Below are 19,629 nucleotides of genomic sequence, written 5' to 3'. Positions count from 1 at the left end.
TGCAAATGTGTTGTCCACGTAGTTACCCAGAGGAGGGCGTTCAGAGTGATTCAGGTGTTTTTAATGAGGTTGGAGCTAAACTCGGGAAAGTGTCTCACCGGGAGCAGGATTAGACGCCCTTTCTTTCCTCCAACTGCTGTTTTCAGTTATTAATGCACATACACTTATTGTCCACAAGGATGAGACACATTGATCTCGGAGGACACAGACAGAGGAAGTGTTTCTATGGATGTTTCTCATTCATTGAATATATATATTTTTTTTAAACTGAATATTTAGCATAGTTTAATGGCTACGTTGTTTTTTTTTCAGTATCATAAATTAGATTTAATAAATACATATAGTTTTATGTTCATGCTTTCATACTGCTGTGGTTCATGCAGATACGCTTATTGTCCACAAGGCGGCGCTGAAACACTGATCTGAAACTAAAATGCGTGTGCCTGTGTACCTTGTCAGTAAAAAAAAAACTGCCTTTAAACACCATTAAATGTTTAGGCGTTGTATCATTTGAATGAAATGAAATCAAAACTATTGTAAAATAGACAAACTAAAAGAATCAGATATTTCATCACGTGTACTGTGTGTTTACGCTTGAAGCGTGTCTTTCAGCAGAACATTTGATCTTACCCCATCATTTTGGTCTTTCTTACCCCATCAGAGGAGAGCTGATCTGACTCAGATCCTGACAAAATCATACATCAGTTTCCAAATATATTAAAATTACATTTCAGTCCTCTCACCCAGACCGAAAGTCCACTTCCCCAGAACACTAGTTCGGCTCTACAGTGCTGATAGAGTGACAGAAACTGAAGCGCAGTTCTTCATCCGCTCCACTGGGCGGCGTGAGCGGGTTTCACTGTCAGAGCGACTCATTTAGATCCTTGACAGCATTGACGCTTGATGACAGTCGCTACAACACGTGCAGATGACAGCTATTAATATCAAACAACTGGACATATTTCAGCAAATAAACCGACAAACAGCCCGATAAAATGCGGGAATCGAGTGTCACGCTATTCGCCGGTAAGTAACTTTGCACAAAGAGAATTTCTTCAGTAAATGAGTAGCTCTGTCAGGTAATTTAGGTTTTGTTTACATTCTGCTCTATTGCTGAACTCCCTCAGACCTTCAGAATCTTAAATCTTTCAATGGATCGCCACCAGATATTCATAATTATAAAGTAGAATAATAAGGAATGGTGGTTTTTGTGTCTGTTGTGGTTGTATTCTTACTGTAGGTAATAATCTACTGGATTGATGTTTGTTAATAGTCAGTTTGAGAAACTGCGATTCATTTCTCGCGAGAGAAGCAGCGCGATTCACTTCTGTCTTCTGCAGAATATTACGAGATTTAAAAAGAATATTAAGAATTTAAACAAATTTACACAGCAAGAAGAAAATAACAGTCTATGAAAGAGGACAACTAAAAGAAAAAGTCTTGCTATATCAGTGCAAGTAAAAATTGTGAAGTTAGGTTATACAGTTAATAAAGGTATTGAGAGAATTGAACTTTTAAGCTCACATGGAATCATTTTATAGCTAAATCTTTTGATTCTAAAGCATATTTATATTACCTTTATATATGTATTCCTTTAAACTGTGCGTAAAAATAATTAATAAACTAAAATTGTACATGTGTGATCGATTAATAGTTACATAAATAATATCTAAAATCACACAAAATTATTATTCTAAATAAGTGTTACTAAAAGCCAGATGATTTTGTCTTTAAAAATCATTTGCTGTAGTGACCTTTAATTTGTAGTAGGAGCAGGTGGAGTGACTATGGCATCAGACATGTGTCACTTTGCTTACAGCTGATTGGTCCAATTTCGGTTTGAGATCTCTTACCTGGAACATAACCTGCCCCGGACCAGGTTAGCCGTGGAGTGCAAGTTACTATGGCGATGAACACTGCTAAAAGCCAAACCACTTTCATGGTGCCTAAAACCCAGGGTTGGTTTAAACTAAACTGAAACATAGCTGGCTAGCCACCTAAACCGGCTTCATGGTATAGGCCCCAGACCTACTCTTACTGTATAGAAATGTTTTTTATTTCTACAAGTGTCATGTGTGAAAAGCTGTTTGACATTGTTGTGTCCTATATTATTTTTAAATAAAAATTATTTTAAGAGACTAATGAACTTACAGAGTTCGCCCTCCTGTGGTGATTTTTGTGAATTACACCGTTGCAAATCGAATTTAAACTTTAATGAACATAAAATTGTTCTGCCCTCCTGTGGTGCTTTGTGTGAATTACACGGCTGCAAATCTTTTCTTCTGTCCTCTCTGTCCTTCTGTTAAAAACGTTAATAAACATGAAAGACCAGACTTCCTCATTATTTCTTCTTTCCAGAAATAATTTTCTGCACCACAGAGCTTGTATCTAATATAGGTGTATGAAGTAACTTAGGCTCAGGCTTTGTAAAAGATGATCTGTATCTGTGGGATTTAAACATGTTTCTGTTGCTGCTTCATGATCCAAAGTCTCAGATGTGATCTCGCCACTATAACCCGAGAGTAAAGTGCAGTTCTTCATCCGCTCCACTAGGCGGCAGAAGCAGGGTTCTCCTTCAGTCATGACGCTTGATGACAAACGCAACACGTGTAGATCCTGCAGATGAGATGACAGCTCTTAATGTCACTTTATCAGCACATATTCCAGCTCAACTGCGAATAAAACCGACACACAGACTGATAAAATGCGTGAACCGAGTAATGATAGTATTTATACTGTAATAAATACTATCATCAGAACTAGAACGAGACGATTGATACAGCATTACTGATTTATAACAGATTTCATTTTAGACTATTTATAAATGCTGATATATGTATTTTTTTTTAGATATACATTGTGTAATGACATCTTTGTTTATGCCGTGACTCTACAGAATCAGTGATGTGTTGTGGAGCGTAAACGCAAAAGCTAACGCAAACGCTAGTGCTACGGACACCACCGACCACCACATTCAAAACTAGCTTACCTGCAAACGCTAGTCCTGACGCCCATGCTATGGACACCACAGACCACTGCCAAACCAGATCAAGCCCTGCACCAATTTTGACGAGTGCCGAAGTCACGTATAGTGATTTTAACAGCTGTGGCGGCAAGAGCATTGAACCCCTCAATGTCCTTTAGGACTGAGCATGTCTCAAGTTCGTTACCCAAAACAGAGGCGATCGGAGATCCATCTGAACAACTTTGGCGGCAGATCAAGAATCATGAGTACACCTGAGCCAATCCACGGAGCCCGATCCAGAGCCTTCTTCACGGTGAAAGTTCACAACTCGAGTTCAAACAGGACTGCAAAGGAAGACTTACCCAAGAGGAAAGCGTTGCTCTCCGAAGCACCCGTGAGCAGATCCAACGCTCATCCGCCCACTGCGGCTCCAAGACCCCTGCGTCACCCGAGTCCACTGAGTCCCACCGGGTCACGGTCCCCGGAGATACGCCCCAAATCCTTGCCAAAGCCATCCTTCCGTGCTCAGGGAATAACGGTCCAGTTTTCTGGGAGAGGAGCCACAGATGAGGCCAGGCATAATGCACTAAGCAAACTAGGACTGCTGAAGGACTCTTGAAGTGTAAGTTGCAGGTTAACCACCACAGCCAATTAATGTGTAAATTAAAGTGCTCTATATGTATATATTTCATTATTTCTGTCTTAAAATGCGTTAAAATAACATTTATTGGGGTTTCTTCAAAGGTAGCGTGTTTTTTCAGTAACTGGTGATGATATCATAAGAGGAACTCGCAACCCATAGATTCTTACTGTATTATGGCTATTTGGAGAACAACTGAGGATGTGGGAAACCATCAAATTCTTTATGGACCACAGTCCTACAATTTTTAACCGGTCAGGCGTGAGAGAGGGGAGGAAATTGCCAGGACCCATGGCACTCAAAGAGTTATTAATGCTTGGTGTGAGGAGAATGACTGGAGGGTTGGCCAGGTGTCCTGGTGAGTAGCTACGTTAGAGCTAGTCTAGGCTAGCCTGGTGCAAACTTAACCCGGATAATATAAGGGAACAAGCCAGTCTTTTCAAAAGTTTGCCGTCATGTAGAATAGCAAGGAGGGACAACGACTGAAGACATTATTTACTTACTTGTTACTTACTTATTTGTCAGTCCAAATCAGAGCTGTAGAGATGCACACACTGCACAGGCACCAATCGCTAGTCTCATCGACGCCTCAAACGTCATGTAATACCCTTCCTCAATCCACGCTTTATCAGTTTCTCACGATTTAATTAGCGATGTTTATTGTCAGAAAAGAAAAAGAGAGATCGATGTCCCCATCACTGTGTTTGTGTGGGCAATGCCACCCAGTTGAATCAGCAGTGGAGAGTATGTGCTTCCGTGAAGTGAACGCGTTTTGGAGTTTAGTGGAACAGCTCGACCTGCGACCGGCTGATCTGACGTGCCTGAACCCGTTTGTTTTGCGAATAGCTTATTCTCATTTCAGGCAGAATCACGGTCCCCTTGAAGTCAGCACACACGAGTATGTTTACAGTTGAGTTATTTTATCCATAATTTTTTTTTATCAAATAAAACATACAACCAACTTTTCTGTAGTTATGTAAGGCATCTATAGCTATGACTATGCCGGTAACTCTTCTATAGTGAGTTCCTCTTATCTAGTGGAAGGGAGCGGTTAAAACCACTGTTAAAAGTGCCAACTTTTCATATTATATTTAGCATTTTGGTATAAAAAACAATGTTGGGCGGTTCTTATCTTTATGTTTAATAAACACATTGCATTATCTTCGTGAAAAATTTAACCTGCAATTTACACTTTTAACGCTCGCATGATACTGTGGCTCTGTGGTGTAGACAAGCATTTGAGAAGTTATAATTCAACCAGTGCTGGCTTGTAAGGAATTCTTACTGGAATTGTTGTAAGATTACTTACATATTTAGTCTGCTACTGAACTGCTTTTATTGACCTAACTCGTCAAAACAGGTAGATTTGAACAAGATAATCATACCATATTGATGGAAAAACTCACAGAGAAAAGAAATGTGTCCCATTACATTATGTTAGGGTTTCCCAAACCGGGGTTCGTGAAGGAATTTCAGGGAAAATTAATTGTTAGTTACATTTTTTAAATGTTAAATTAAAAATGTTTAAAACAAAAACAAACTGGTTCTGGGTAGATTACTTACAATAGTACATTGCTGAATGCATATTACACAACGAAATTGTAGTTAGTAACGTAACCGATTACATTACACATTTTAGGTCATATAATCGGACTACTTTTAGATTACTATAGACCTAACTTGTTAAACATGTAGATTTGAATAAGATAATCTTATACCATACTGATGTAAAAACTCACAGGGAAATGAAGTTTTTGTCCCATTACATTATGTTAGGGTTTCCCAAAAAAGGGTTCGTGAAGGAATTTCAGGGAGTATCTAAGTTCATGAAAAATGTATAGTTTTTTGCAATGGGGGTTGAATAATTTCAATTGCAACTATATACACACACACACAAACAATATTGGCATTACCTTGTTTGCAAGATGTCTAGTGTTCAGAAGGTCAGCAGAAAGTCTTTTTGATTGAGTTTAGAGTAAAAAAGTCACAGCTAACACTTGTTTGGACTGAGCTTGTTTCGTCTGCTTAGGAGTTTTGAACCAAAATCAAGAATCCAATAAGTTCTGATATCTTTAGCAAACACAAACTCAGCATTCACATTCATCTCAGAGGTAATCACTCAAGTTCTACATGGTGCTTTGGAAGCACATGGCCTGGTTTCTGCCATCTTTGCTTCATGGTCACATGGTTCCACAACATTGTTTTGAGCCAATCACCAGAGTCCTAATTGTCATGTGACTAATCACTCCATATTTGAATTCCTAAAACATTGTTACGATTCCTATACATCTACTATAATGTCATGATGACATATACTTTTTATTATAGACTAATTTTATTTCGAAAGATAAGTGCGCCAGGAGAACTGTCAGAACTTCAGTGGTAGAAATACCATTGCTAAAGTAAAAGGTTACTGGTTCTATTCCAGCTTGTTGTGGTTTTATACAATTTCAGATTCAGATTTCGAAAGACAAACGTACCAGGAGACCTGATTTAATTGTGTTGTCTTTGGTGGTTAAGTGGTAGCGGTACCGTCACTGAAGCGAAAGGTTTCCGGTTCTGTTCTTGCTTGTTGCGGTTTTATACTCTGTTGTGATTTCAGACTCCGTTTCAAAAGACAAACGTACCAGGAGAACTATCAAACCCGTGTTGTCTTCAGTGGCTCAATGGTAACGGTACTGCCACTGAAGCGAAAGGTTTCCAGTTCTATTCCAGCTTGTTGTTGCGGTTTTATAATCTGTTCTGATTTCAGACTCCGTTTCAAAAGATAAACGTACCAGGAGAACCGGCCGAACTGTGCAGGCGCTGGTGGCGTAGTGGTATAGTCATGGTATCACCTTCCCAAGGTCCATGGTTCAAGCCCGGGTCAGGCGTCTGCACACCCAAAAAACCAAAGGGGGGGGTAGTGTGTGTGTGTCCCCCCCCCGAGGTTTCGGAGTGCCTGTCGCTGCGGTTATGCTGCTTTGCGCTTATTTTTTGCTACGTTTAATAATTAATAAATAAAAACTTTATTATTAAAAACCATTTTTTTTTTCTTTTCTTCTTCTTCTTTTTACTTTCTCCTTCATGGACCTCTTTTTTTTTTTTTTTTTTTTTTTTTTTTTTTTTTTTGGGACTTGACTTTTTTTCTTTTTCGGACTTGACTTTTTTTCTTTTTCACTATTCTTTTCATTTTTCATTTTTGGACTTTTTTTTCACTTTAATTTAGTTGTTAAAAGTAACTAAGTAACAGTTACACTAAGTTACTTAAGTAACTGTTACTTTTAACAACTACTAAGTAACAGTTACTTTTAAAAGTAACTAAAGTAACAAAGTAACAGTTACTTTTAAAAGTAACTAAAGTAACAAAGTAACAGTTACTTTTAACAACTACTAAGTTACTTTAGTTACTAAACTAAGTAACTAAAGTAACAAAGTAACAGTTACTTTTAACAACTGCTAAGTAACAGTTACTTAAAGTAACTAAGTAACTAAAGTAACAAAGTAACAGTTACTTTTAACAACTACTAAGTTACTTTAGTTACTAAAGTAACTAAACTAAGTAACTAAAGTAACAAAGTAACAGTTACTTTTAACAACTACTAAGTTACTTTAGTTACTAAAGTAACTAAACTAAGTAACTAAAGTAACAAAGTAACAGTTACTTTTAACAACTGCTAAGTAACAGTTACTTAAAGTAACTAAGTAACTAAAGTAACAAAGTAACAGTTACTTTTAACAACTGCTAAGTAAAGTTACTTTAAAAAGTAACTAAGTAACAGTTACTTTTAACAACTAGTACTTTTAAAAGTAACTAAAGTAACAAAGTAACAGTTACTTTTAACAACTAAGTTACTTTAGTTACTAAACTAAGTAACTAAAGTAACAAAGTAACAGTTACTTTTAACAACTAGTACTTTTAAAAGTAACTAAAGTAACAAAGTAACAGTTACTTTTAACAACTACTAAGTTACTTTAGTTACTAAAGTAACTAAACTAAGTAACTAAAGTAACAAAGTAACAGTTACTTTTAACAACTACTAAGTTACTTTAGTTACTAAACTAAGTAACTAAAGTAACAAAGTAACAGTTACTTTTAACAACTGCTAAGTAAAGTTACTTTAACTAAGTAACAGTTACTTTTAACAACTGCTAAGTAACAGTTACTTTTAACAACTACTAAGTTACTTTAGTTACTAAAGTAACTAAACTAAGTAACTAAAGTAACAAAGTAACAGTTACTTTTAACAACTGCTAACAGTTACTTAAAGTAACTAAAATAACAAAGTAACAGTTACTTTTAACAACTGCTAAGTAAAGTTACTTAAAGTAACTAAGTAACAAAGTAACTAAAGTAAACTAAAGTAACTAAGTAACAGTTACTTTTAACAACCGCTAAGTAAAAGTTACTTTTAAAAGTAACTAAGTAACAGTTACTTTTAACAACTAGTACTTTTAAAAGTAAAAGTTACTTACTTAAAAAGTTACTAAAGTAACTAAATTACTATCTGTGTGAACTTCTGACAGTTCTCCTGGCTAGTCTAGTTAAGTTAGTTAGCTTAATTTGTTTATTAGCAATTTAATCATTGCTAAACTTAACTAAGCCTATTTACACTTTACCTATTAAACACTCACTATATTTAAACTGTTAAATAGAAGTCAGCTTATCAAAATTTATAAATGTATAATTCAAAATGTATTGTTTATAATTGTGTCTGTGCTTAAGGATCAACTGATGGTTGAAGATCTTTATGCAACTGAAGATCTTTATGCATACCTCAGAGTTCTTTCTATCCTCTCTTTATGATGTTCAGCAGGCAGTTTATATGATAATGTTGTGTTTTATATTCTCTCGATGTTGAGTTGTGGGTTCCCATCATTTTCTTTTTGAAAAGCAAGTGATGGGAACTTAAATGGGTGGGGAAGGGACAGGGAGTGAACATTTTTATATGCAAGTTTAGAGAGTCTCCTGAAGAATTGTCCAAAAAAGCCACTTTATGATTTGTTGAATTATGCAACTTAAAGAAAAAGAAAAACATACGCATGTTGAGCATGTAGTACACATGAAATGCATCTGTTTATGTGCCATGCACCTTATTCTGTATCAAGACACAATTTTTATTGGGCAATAGAAAACTTCTTGTACAGAGGAGTTTATTACAGAATATTACTTTTGACAAATCATATAAAGGGATATAGCAAGATATGCTGTTTTTTTTTAACACCAAACTGCATGATACTGAAACTCTCCACATATTTTGTTGTAAGCCCTGAGACTGAAACCTCCATCAAGACATTAAAAAGCCAAGCTTCGGCCAATGAGAAAAACGTTCTGCACATTAACGCATCTGAGGACTAAGCTGAAGCACAGAAACACTGCCTGCACATAAGACGGTCAGAAAGCAGCATTTTAGCCATCGATTTTCAGATCCTTGGCCGTGAGCATCGCTGTGACGGGGTGCATTGCTCCACGGTGCTCCTTAAAAGTCTTCACTGCCTCGTCGGTGTACTTGGAGAAGTTGTAAACTTCCCTAAAAGGGAAAGAGAGAGAAAAGGGTCAGCAAGTGCACTTTTGAAATGAAGAGCTCTCGACAATGAAAAAACAGAAGTTTAAGCAATGTTTTGTTGCTCAAGCAAGGAAATTACAAAACTTTCTGTAACGTCCTGTTCCTTTTGGTCCATTTTCAACAACTGACCCTACTTGCTGTTGCTGTTTTTGGTCCAATCATGGACTTCTCAGAACAAATGAATGAATTTACTTGAAGAGCGGGCGAGTGAATTTCATTCTGCCCTGTTCGGTAGCCATCTTCAGTGCCAGGGGAACGGCTTCCTCCCAATGTGCCCTCACACAGACACGCAACCACCTGCATAAACACAAACAATTTGACATGAAATACTGAAATATGTGATAATCAGATAATTTAAAGAAACAGGTCTGCTGTTTACCTGAAGCGAACCTCTGCGTTTTTAACACTGTTCAGCTGGTAGACCTCCTGCATCTTCTTGACATGGGACAGAGGAAGCGGCTCCTGATACAGGCAATACACAGAGGAAACAGACAAGACGTTACAAGACTACTTCTGCTTTCTGTTCCTCTCTGTCTTTTGATCTGAAGTGCTAAAATGTGTTTGATATGGCACAGCATGACTTATTCTGCATCAACATAATGGGGCATCACAGACTAAATTAGATCTTTAAATTTAATTTTTAAAAAGTTAAAAATGTAATTTAATCCATAATACACCCTATATACATCATGGCAAAAAAATAATTATATATATATATATATATATATATATACAGGTTTACATTTAAAATTTAAGATTTTGTGATATGTGATTTTCTCTTGCAGATTCAAGACAAAACAGGATGCAAAGATATTGTGGTTCCTAGATATGATCAGGTCCCATTTTTAACTTATTTAGTACCTCTTGGAGTAACAGAGCCACAAACTCAATGAGTTGATGAGAGTTTAATTGCTTCACATCTGCCTCAGTGAAACTCGGAAGATCCCCTTCTTTTGCCTAAAATGCACAAACACACAGAGAAGAGAGGGGTTTGTAATGTAATTTAATTTAGATGTAATTTAGAGAAGCTTGAAAATTGAAAGTCTTTGGTGTAGTTTTTGACTGAAAACACTGGTTGAACTCTCTTCACATCCTGATAACAATCAATAATAGAAGTTGTATAGATATAAAAAAATCAATTACAAAAAATGTACATATATCTTTTGTGGAAGTCTCAGGACCAAAAAATGCAATGTTTAAATCCTGCCTGCCTGCAAACATATTTCCATACCTCAACACACCCTGCTCTCACAGACACTGCACGTCATCAGCACGTTTCATAAGGCTATGCAGAGTTGTAGACAGTTTACAGTTCCTTCTGAACCAAAACAACAAGCTTATGCTGCGTTCATGCCATAATTAATAGATTGACAATAATTAATTATAAAAATTAATTAACAACCCTTGACAGTCTACTCGGAGCCGTTCATGTCCTCGGACTCAGAATTATGCGTTTCTATGTCAACACTATCAACGGCGAAATGAATCTGCAGGAGTCAGGTGATACAAGTCAGAGCTCAAAGTTGTTTATGTTCATTATTTTTGTAATGTTATGTGCTTTGAGACACAAGGTAGTTTAACGCCGCCGTGATTTGCAGACTCTGCTCTGGCTGTATGTTGCTAGCCTCTGGGAAGTTGCCTACCCTACCTTTAACAGGAGAAAGACTCACCTTCACCCATCTCTGGCACAGAGCAGTGCAGGCATCGGCCATAGTGGTGTCATACCTGTGCACAAAGAGGCCACAAACACATTTTTTTGTGGACTTTCCAGAGACATAATGATTTTTAATGATTTCTGGTATTGCTATCCATGGGGGGACATTTTGTCCTCACTACGTAGGGAATACCTGAACCACACACACACACACACACACACATCCAAAAATGTGCTCTGGTGCTCACTGTGGTTTGACGGGGGGAATTCCTGGTGTGTGCATCCATGCATTCCAGTCCACTTTATTCAAGATGTCCACCTGACAAAGAGACATGGAGCAAAAAAAAAAAAAAATGTATTAATAGAACATAAGAGATGGCATGAACATTAATTAAAAGCTAAAGAAAAGCCAATGGGATTTTAATCAATTTTATAATCCAACAGGAGAAAATATATACTTTATTTTTTTCTTTTTTTTTGGAGGAAAATGTAACATCCAATAGAATCTTATTTGATTTTCACAGGATATTAGTTTGATCCCATCATGAATGTTTCTAAATGATGAGACACATTCAATTAGCAGTCTTTTTTGACAAAAAGACCTGGAACGAATATATGAGTATGTGTATTCCTACTTTACCAAGCTATACTGGGCAACTTGCATAAAAAATGATGCATGTATATATTCAGGTACATAGTGTATTAGTTCTCACCTTGTCTTTGAAGTAAGTGAACAGATAGTTCTTCCATTCCTCTGTTGTTACACTGCCATAAGCAAACAGCTGAATGTAAGACTTTACGAATCCCATGAAGACCTCTATAATTAAAGGCAGAGAAAGCTTGTTTTTCCTTTAATTTATTTTTTTTAAACATTCTATATATATATATATATATATATATATATATATATATATATATATATATATATATATATATATATATATGGTATATTACACACAATATTAACATATACTAATTTAATAAATATAATGATAAGGATTTCAATTCTGCAGCAGAATTACGAAATAACAGTCTGCGCAAAACAGCAGTGTTTTGTAAGCTGCGGTGTTAGCTCTTGTCTTACTTAAAGTAGTTCTGGCACATTAAACTGGAGGAGGAGAAAGTATTTTGTGTGTGTACCTGGACCTCCCATCAGTTCCTCCAGATGATAAAGCAGAGCGAATCCTTTCTCATAGGGCACAGAGGAGAAGGCTTCGTCCGTGTTCACCTCATGCAGATTTGGGACCAGGTTTGTGAGGACATTATTCGCCCCAAACTGCTTCACCTACAAAATGATACAAGAGTGTATTACTTTACCAGTAAATTGCAACAGGAATTTGCCAAATAGACATTAATCTTATATCTCAATAATAAAATTGCAAGGTCACAAATATAGTCGACAGCACATGCATGTAAATATTTTTTTTTTTTTAAACAGTAATTTTCTGCGAGGATCAGATAACTATTCAGCATCTCTGCTGGGTCAGCAGATCAGAACATCATGTATGTGGGATATCTATCTGCATACGCCGAGAACATGTTAATATTTGTCCATTTTTCTGTACGTGTGACTCACAGACTCTTGAAGTTCTTTCCATCCTCCGATGCCTTTAAACTGCCTGAGCTGTTCACTCTCCATACACCTGGCAATCATTCTCTCGATATACACCGTATGACCCTCGTTCAACCTGCAGAGAAAGTTCATTTGTTACAGATTAAAGGGGTCATATATTATAGAAAATAGGATCTAGCCTAGGGCTAGATGATTAATCGAAAAGTAATCGAAAACTAAATTCAGAACCTCTAACTGACGTAAAAGTCATGTCTCTGACAACGCCCTGAAGCCAGATCACTTTCGCTTGCGTCCTCACGAAAGTTTGTCAATTGTATGTGTTTTAAGGATTGCCAGTTTGAACATTCAAGCGAGTTTAGACAATCGGATGTGTATCATTATATTGAACTAATGTGCTGATATATTGTGGCACACGAACACTTACAGACAGTAGCTCGCACAGAGAAACATTCAGGTGTGTGTGTGAATAAGATTTTGATTTTAGATCATACCGTCCAGCCCTAGCCATTTTGAAATAAAATTGTTCAGTGTACTTTGGAACAATGTTCTATTACAACCAAAAGAACATCACGGGAGGTGGACACTGGGTGCATATTTTGCATGTTATGATATTTACATATGCAGGGAAAGTTCAATGTGTCGGACTGACCAGAAATGCTCCCAGGTCCTATTGGTCACCAGGTTCCCGGTCCAGCTGTGGGAAATCTCATGAGCGATGACCTGCAGCAAAACCATAAGCACAGACCATGTTCACATTAGCAGAAGATAAGTGGCTTAGAACAAATGCTCATTAACCTAAAAATGGTTTTAATTTGAAAAAAAGACAAAGATGACTTACACCAGCAAGGGACCTGTCTCCAGCCTGAAAAAGAGCACAAGAATGATATTACAAACACTTTTGGAACATTATAAATGCATTTACTGCACTTTTGATTTAATTGAATGTTTCTAATTATTTAAAAAATCTTATTGAACCCACACTTTTGAGCAATAGTGCATGCAATATTTTAATACATTTCTCTCCACTCTGTCTCCACTCTCCAAGCCACTGTCCGCTTTATAAATTTCACGTGCAGCTGAAGTAGAAGTAGACCACAAGTAGAACCCTCATTGACTGTGGTTGATGATCTATTACTTTTAGTTGTTGATTGTGGCTTTTGATATGTTTGTGTGATGCATCTACTAACTGCAGAAGTCTACAGAGGTACAAGTGCATACAGAACATGTATAAAGGGGAATTATACAGACCAGTAAAGTAGGGGTGACAAATGTCAGGCAAGGGTTCTCCATGCCCCCGTATGGAAAAGACGGAGGCATCACCAGGAGATCATACTGGCCCCACACATACGGCCCTGCCAGACTCTCAGCCGTCTTCAACATGGTCTCAGTCTAATGAAGCATAAGAGTAAAGAGTGTATCTTCATCTGTTAACCACATCAGATAGAAAATGCAAGTCATGTGTGGGTGGTTTCTAAGATAAGTAGATAGTGAGCGCCTTAACATGCAAGTTCTTATTTTGATTATGCTTAATAAGCTAATAATGCATGTGTCGATGTAAACGCCTTATAAGTGCAATACGTGATTTCTGAGAAACATTGTTGATATTTGAAATCAACCCCAAGCAAACACAGCCTTCCCTTCATTGCTCCGCCCCTAAAATGCATGAAGATGCAATGCAAGAGTGGATGTGCTTCAAAGCTGAAGCAAAGCACTTTTTAATCAACGTTTCTCAGAAATCTGCACATTTGACCTGTTTTCTTTATCGGAGTAAAGTCATAAGCATAAGCATCGGAGTAAATCGCCATAAGCAGTCCGCTGGCATGTAAACCTGCGCTCGGTCGGCTTATTGAAGTGCGTGAAATGAAACAGGAAAGAGTCCTAACTTTGAATTTAAACGCACCCAGACAAAGCGAGCATTTCACAGTAGGGAAGGAGGAAATATCTCAAACTCCGACTCCCAAGAAATTCTAAAAATATTTTCTCATCTCGTGCAGCCAAAGTAGAAGTGGTTCAGTCAAAACACTGCTTCTTTATTTAACATCACATCTCACAGTGGAATACCTGGGCTCAAATACACGCATGATTAGGTTTACCAGGGAATACCTTGATTTTTTTAAGAAAGTCTTGTGAACGCAGTTTACTTATGTTGCCAGGTTATTGGTTTGCATGTAAACCAGGACAATGACTTTATTCAATAGGCGGATTTTTGGGAGTTATCAGCATATTGGTGTGCATGTAAACGTGTTCAATGTATTTATCACAATCTCTTCATGTGCTGAAAACCCAGAATCATCATCTCACCTCTGAAAACTCAAACGCTGCCTCATCCATATACTCCTTCTCAGACCAAACTCTGGACCGGGGGCCGATTTCCCTGAAAGCCACAAGCAATGATTATTTACACCTGATAAGGAAGCTGTGCACAGAAATTTTAAATGTGAAAACCCGAGAAGTTCACAGAATGAAAAAAATAATGGGCTTCTGAGAAGCGGATGCTTTCTTCAGGCCACAGGCTGGTGTGATGTTCTTGGTGTGAAGTAAACTAAGTGAGACATATTTGTTTGCCCACATTGCAAATGCTTAAAGTGGCCATATTCAAGTCAATTTACAATGTAGGTCTACACTACACCAAATTCCACCCTTTTAATTAAGGCCCTTAAAATTGCACCTTATTGTTCTTTTAAGACATCTATATCTAAATGGCCTCTTATGATTGGCTTATCTCTTTGGATGTGAAATAAGTAACAATAGCCACAACTAAATGCTGAACACTGAATATGTAAACTTGGTGGTCATATGCAAATATAAGCATAATGACATTAAAACCATGACAACAAAAAAGAAAGAAGATGAGGGGAAGAACAACAGGAAAAGGATCACCTGCTTTCCAAAGCGCCAACTACAATGGCAATGAGGTAAGATGGCATGGAGACCTGCAAGAAAGAAATAGACATTTTTCATTTTTGATATATATTTTGAGATTTATTTTAATTTTGGAAATCAACTCTCCATTGAAGAAGAGGAAGAGGCACTGACCGGCTGTCTGAAGCGATAGATGACCCGGCTGCTGTCGCTCGGATCTGGTTCCTGACCATCATGCAACGCACTCATCAAAGCCACCAGCTCTTTGGGGACAGACACCTGGGAAACAGTCAAATGTACCTAGTGTTACCGGCAGAACAACTGTGGATTTTAATTCGTATGATTTTCCTTTCAGTTTAGATTTTTTTTAGATTGTTGCAAGCACTTCATTGCTGCTTCATTGAGTGTATGATTAGTTCTTTGAGCTTTTCATGCATGTTACCTGGGCATAATATGTGTGCTTCACTGATGGAGTGTCCTGACAAGGCACCATGGTCCTACAGTGAGTGGCCTGTTTTGAATAGACAGAGTAAATGAAAAAAGAGAAAATGGAAAACAATCATACAATGGTTTAAAACTAAACATTTGAGATTGAGTGAATTTATATGGAACAGAAACCAAAAAAAGGGAAAATCCCATGTAGTTTGCTTATAAACTGACAACCACAACTCTAAAATATCAGACGAAAATACTGGAAAGTTTTAGGACTAAAAATATTATTATAAACAGTGTTATTTTAGTATTATTGACCCTGTTTACACCTGGTATTAAGATGCGTTTTGGTCGATCACAAGTGACAATCCCATTTACGCATGGTGTTTTAATCCGTCTCTTTTGTCCACTTTCGACCACTTCTGTCCTGATTTCTTCAAGGGGAGGGTAAATGTATGAGTTTTTTCAGATCTTTCAATCTAATGAACGAAATAAGCTCACGCAATTTACATATGAACGTGGAAGGAAATGACGGAAAAACAAACAGAAAGCCGCAGCTTTAATTTCTGCTCTGAAAGCTGCAAGAACTTGCTTCCCATAATCTTTACGCAAAGTGTAGACGGTCTTTTGTGGCTGTTTGAACACATTTAACCACATGATCTCTGGAAGTAGTCAAAAGTAGTTTTTTTTAGTAGATCAAGTTAAACTGAATGAAAATGAGAAATGTTGAAATAAGCTTTAATAAATAGTTTTAAGTTTTTATATATAATTTTTTTTGGTAACACTTTACAATAAGGTTCATTAGTTAACATGAATTAACTTCCTTAGTTAACATGAACTAAGAATGAACAATACTCCTTCAGCATTTATTAAATCTTAGTTCATATTATTAATTAACATTAACTAATACGTTATTAAAATCAAAGGTTGCATTTGTTAACATTAGTTAATGCACTGTGAACAAAGATGAACAAACAATGAACAGCTGTATTTTTAGCTGTTTAACTAACATTAACAAAGATTAATAAATACTGTAACAACTGTTTTTCTCATTGTTAGTTCATGCATTAACTAATGTTAACTAATAAACCTTATTGTAAAGTGTTACCATTTTATTTTATTTCAGTTAATGTTTATTTTATTTTTTATGGTTTTAGTTTTAGCACTGTACTTTAATTAAATGCACACTTCTAATCAAACAAAAACTTAGTAGAGATAGTTTTAAAAAGGTTTATATATATATATATATATATATAGTAGATCTACAAATGATAATGTCAGATGGGTTGTGGAATGGCTCTTGATAGACATTTCGTGATAAACTTTTGTGCAATGTAATACTTTGGGTTGTATTGCAAGATTGCACAAATGATAATATTCTAAGTAAATTGCACCCATCTTCACATGCACACACAGGGCGGTTGTGGACAGATGAGAGATGGTGAGGAGGTACCTGGCACTGGCTGAAAAGGTATGGCTGTTTCTTCCCAGCAGTCTGTTTGGGGGACAGCCACTGCAGAGCTGTGGCACTAGGAGACGTCTCATATTCAATCTCCACAATCACATGCTGCCCACTGAACACACACACACAGATAATTTGAATTTTATAGGGCTGTCAAAGTTAATATGTGGACCACAAAACCAGTCATAAGTCGCACGGGTATATTTGTGGCAATAGCCAACAATACATTGTATGGGTCAAAATTATCTATTTTTCTTTTATGCCAAAAATCATTAGGATATTAAGTAAAGATCATGATCCATGAAGATATTTAGTAAATTTCCTACCTTAAATATATAAAAAAATATATTTTTCTGAGTGAATGCAGCACAATTGCCAACAGAAATAGACAAGTTTAAAGGCGATTTTCTCAATGTTTCGATTTTTTTGCACCCTCAGATTCCAGATTTTCAAATAGTTGCATCTCGGCCAAATATTGCCCTATATCCTAACAAACCATACATCAATGGAAAGCTTATTTATTCAGGTTTCAGATAATAAATAATAATAAAAAAAATACCCATAAGACTGGTTTTGTGGTCCAGGGTCACATATGATAACATCTAAGATTAATTATATACATTATAAGTCATGCATTTTAAGACTGTTTAAAAAAAACAGTCATTGACTGCAGGAAGTTGCTGCAGGCTAATTGCAAATCCCTGTATATACATTTGATACACTAAATTAATTCTTTGCATTTTTTGTATTACATTTACTTAAATATTAATTACATAATAATTCAATATTTTTTCCTTTGAGGAATTTTTTTTGTGTCAGATTTAGCTCACAACTTACACAAAGTATTGCGTGCATTTGCATGCGTGTTTAAAGCCGCATTTATGTTGGCAGCGAAAATCATATCGGAAATAACTCGGATGTTTGAGAAAAACAGGAATCTCTTACAGTACAGAACAAGTTTGTGGCTTTACCGGGACAGTTCAAAAGGCAGGGTGATCTCCAAAGGGGATCCTTTAAATTTATGCTGGGCCCCCAATGCAAACTGTGCAGCCTGGCCATTTGCAGAAACCTTAAAGATCTTCAGGCCATTTGAGTCCAAAGTCTAGAAAGATAGCGAGAGAGAGAACAGAGTGTATGCCTTTATCTGTTAAAAAAAAAAGACATTTACTGATATAATAACACAAACTGTCCATTTACTTTCTGCTTACAGAACACCTTAATAGTGTGTCTGTATACCGATCATTATACAGACTGAAAGGATGTTGTTTACGGAATGTTTTGGCAATGCCTTGCATGCATTTGATAGTAGATATTATACTGTGCATGTCACATCTTGTTAAAACAAGGGGGAATCCATGGGAATCCATTTCTTATTTTTGGTTGCATTGCACAACCCTGAAATGTAAATTAGCAGTTATACAAGTACATATTTATCTGAAAACTTCTGACAAGCTGAACCTGTCTGTCAAGCTCTGATAAAAAAAAGTCCATCAATGTTATCTGACAGCTCCTGAAATCAAAGTTCAGCCAGGTGAGGTGCAGTAAACCAGGTACACAGTCCGTGACTTAATACACCTCATTAATGAAGACATATATTTGACATAATTGGTAATATGACTATCAAAGCATATGCGCATGCATTTACAGAAGATGATGGTTGAATAAATGTATCAAATTCAAAAACAAGAAACTTTGAATGCAAGTCATCAGGTTACGTGACGGATATCATCATTACTGTATCAAGTTCAGGTAAATATGTAACCTACTCCTGATCTACTGTTACTGTATGACAGACAGTTTTGACATGTATCGCTAAATAACTAGCAGGCTATCTATTTTAATTACTAGTATTACTAATTCAATTGCGACTAGCACCTTTTTCGGTTTGACTAGTAAAAATCTATTAGATGTTCCACTGAATAATAATGAATCAAAGCAACAAATGCATAATAAAATCATACAGCAGACTGAATCTTACTCATGCAGATGTGTGTATGTGATTTGCAGTGATTAAGTCAAGCAAACAGAATCATGAAAACTGTACCAGAGAAGAGAATTTATCCTCCAGAACTTCCACAGTCAGGGCGACTTTCCCTTTGAGCACATGCCTTTCAAAGTCAACATGGTAAATGAGATTTAAGTGCTTGGTAGAGCACTTGGAGATAGAGGAGAACGAGCTGGGGTCTGACACAGGAGCCATGGTTGAGACAGAGAACAGTCAGCTCGCGCTGCCACTAGAGTTTTAACCATAGACAGTCACGTGACGTTTACTGCATTATTGGAGTTGTAGTTTTATATCCTGCTCTGCAAGAACGATTAACTACTGTCCTCTAGCGGCTGAGGGTGTTTGTACAACTTAAAAAAAAAAAAAAAAAAAAAAAACATTGATGTCTGTAGTCAGCACAGGGTCGTTGTATTATATACGGTGGATAATTTAATACTTAGGAAACACTTTATTTTATAGTGTCCTTGTTACACGTTACATGTAGTTACTG

The 19,629-nt window shown here is 36.6% G+C and overlaps 1 protein-coding gene across 1 annotated transcript; it reads right to left on the bottom strand.

Moving 5' to 3' along the window:
* Positions 1-8,653: 8,653 nt before the first annotated feature.
* lta4h (leukotriene A4 hydrolase) lies at positions 8,654-19,387 on the bottom strand. The gene is made up of 19 exons (XM_084113063.1): positions 19,179-19,387; positions 18,106-18,236; positions 17,126-17,246; positions 15,683-15,751; positions 15,415-15,519; positions 15,259-15,311; positions 14,680-14,752; positions 13,627-13,767; positions 13,217-13,240; positions 13,028-13,098; positions 12,382-12,493; positions 11,946-12,090; positions 11,519-11,622; positions 11,054-11,124; positions 10,822-10,876; positions 10,013-10,108; positions 9,531-9,613; positions 9,344-9,448; positions 8,654-9,115 (listed from the first exon to the last, which is right to left on the bottom strand). Exons 1-19 carry the CDS (start codon positions 19,332-19,334, stop codon positions 8,995-8,997), a joined length of 1,836 nt encoding a protein of 611 aa, XP_083969189.1. The 5' UTR covers positions 19,335-19,387; the 3' UTR covers positions 8,654-8,994.
* Between the last annotated feature and the right edge of the window lie 242 nt (positions 19,388-19,629).

This window comes from Abramis brama (assembly GCF_963993115.1).
Source record: "Abramis brama genome assembly, chromosome: 4".
Classification (NCBI taxonomy): domain Eukaryota; kingdom Metazoa; phylum Chordata; class Actinopteri; order Cypriniformes; family Leuciscidae; genus Abramis; species Abramis brama.
This window is presented reverse-complemented; position numbering and strand designations above follow the sequence as displayed.

Coding starts and splice junctions, on each gene's coding strand:
- lta4h (XM_084113063.1), bottom strand. CDS start 19,334: ATGGCTCCTGTGTCAGACCCCAGCTCGTTCTCCTCTATCTCCAAGTGC. Junction 9,614..10,012: donor TGGCTCTGTTACTCCAAGAG/GTACTAAATAAG, acceptor TGCCTGTATCAG/GAGCCGCTTCCTCTGTCCCA. Junction 9,449..9,530: donor AACGCAGAGGTTCGCTTCAG/GTAAACAGCAGA, acceptor GTGTTTATGCAG/GTGGTTGCGTGTCTGTGTGA.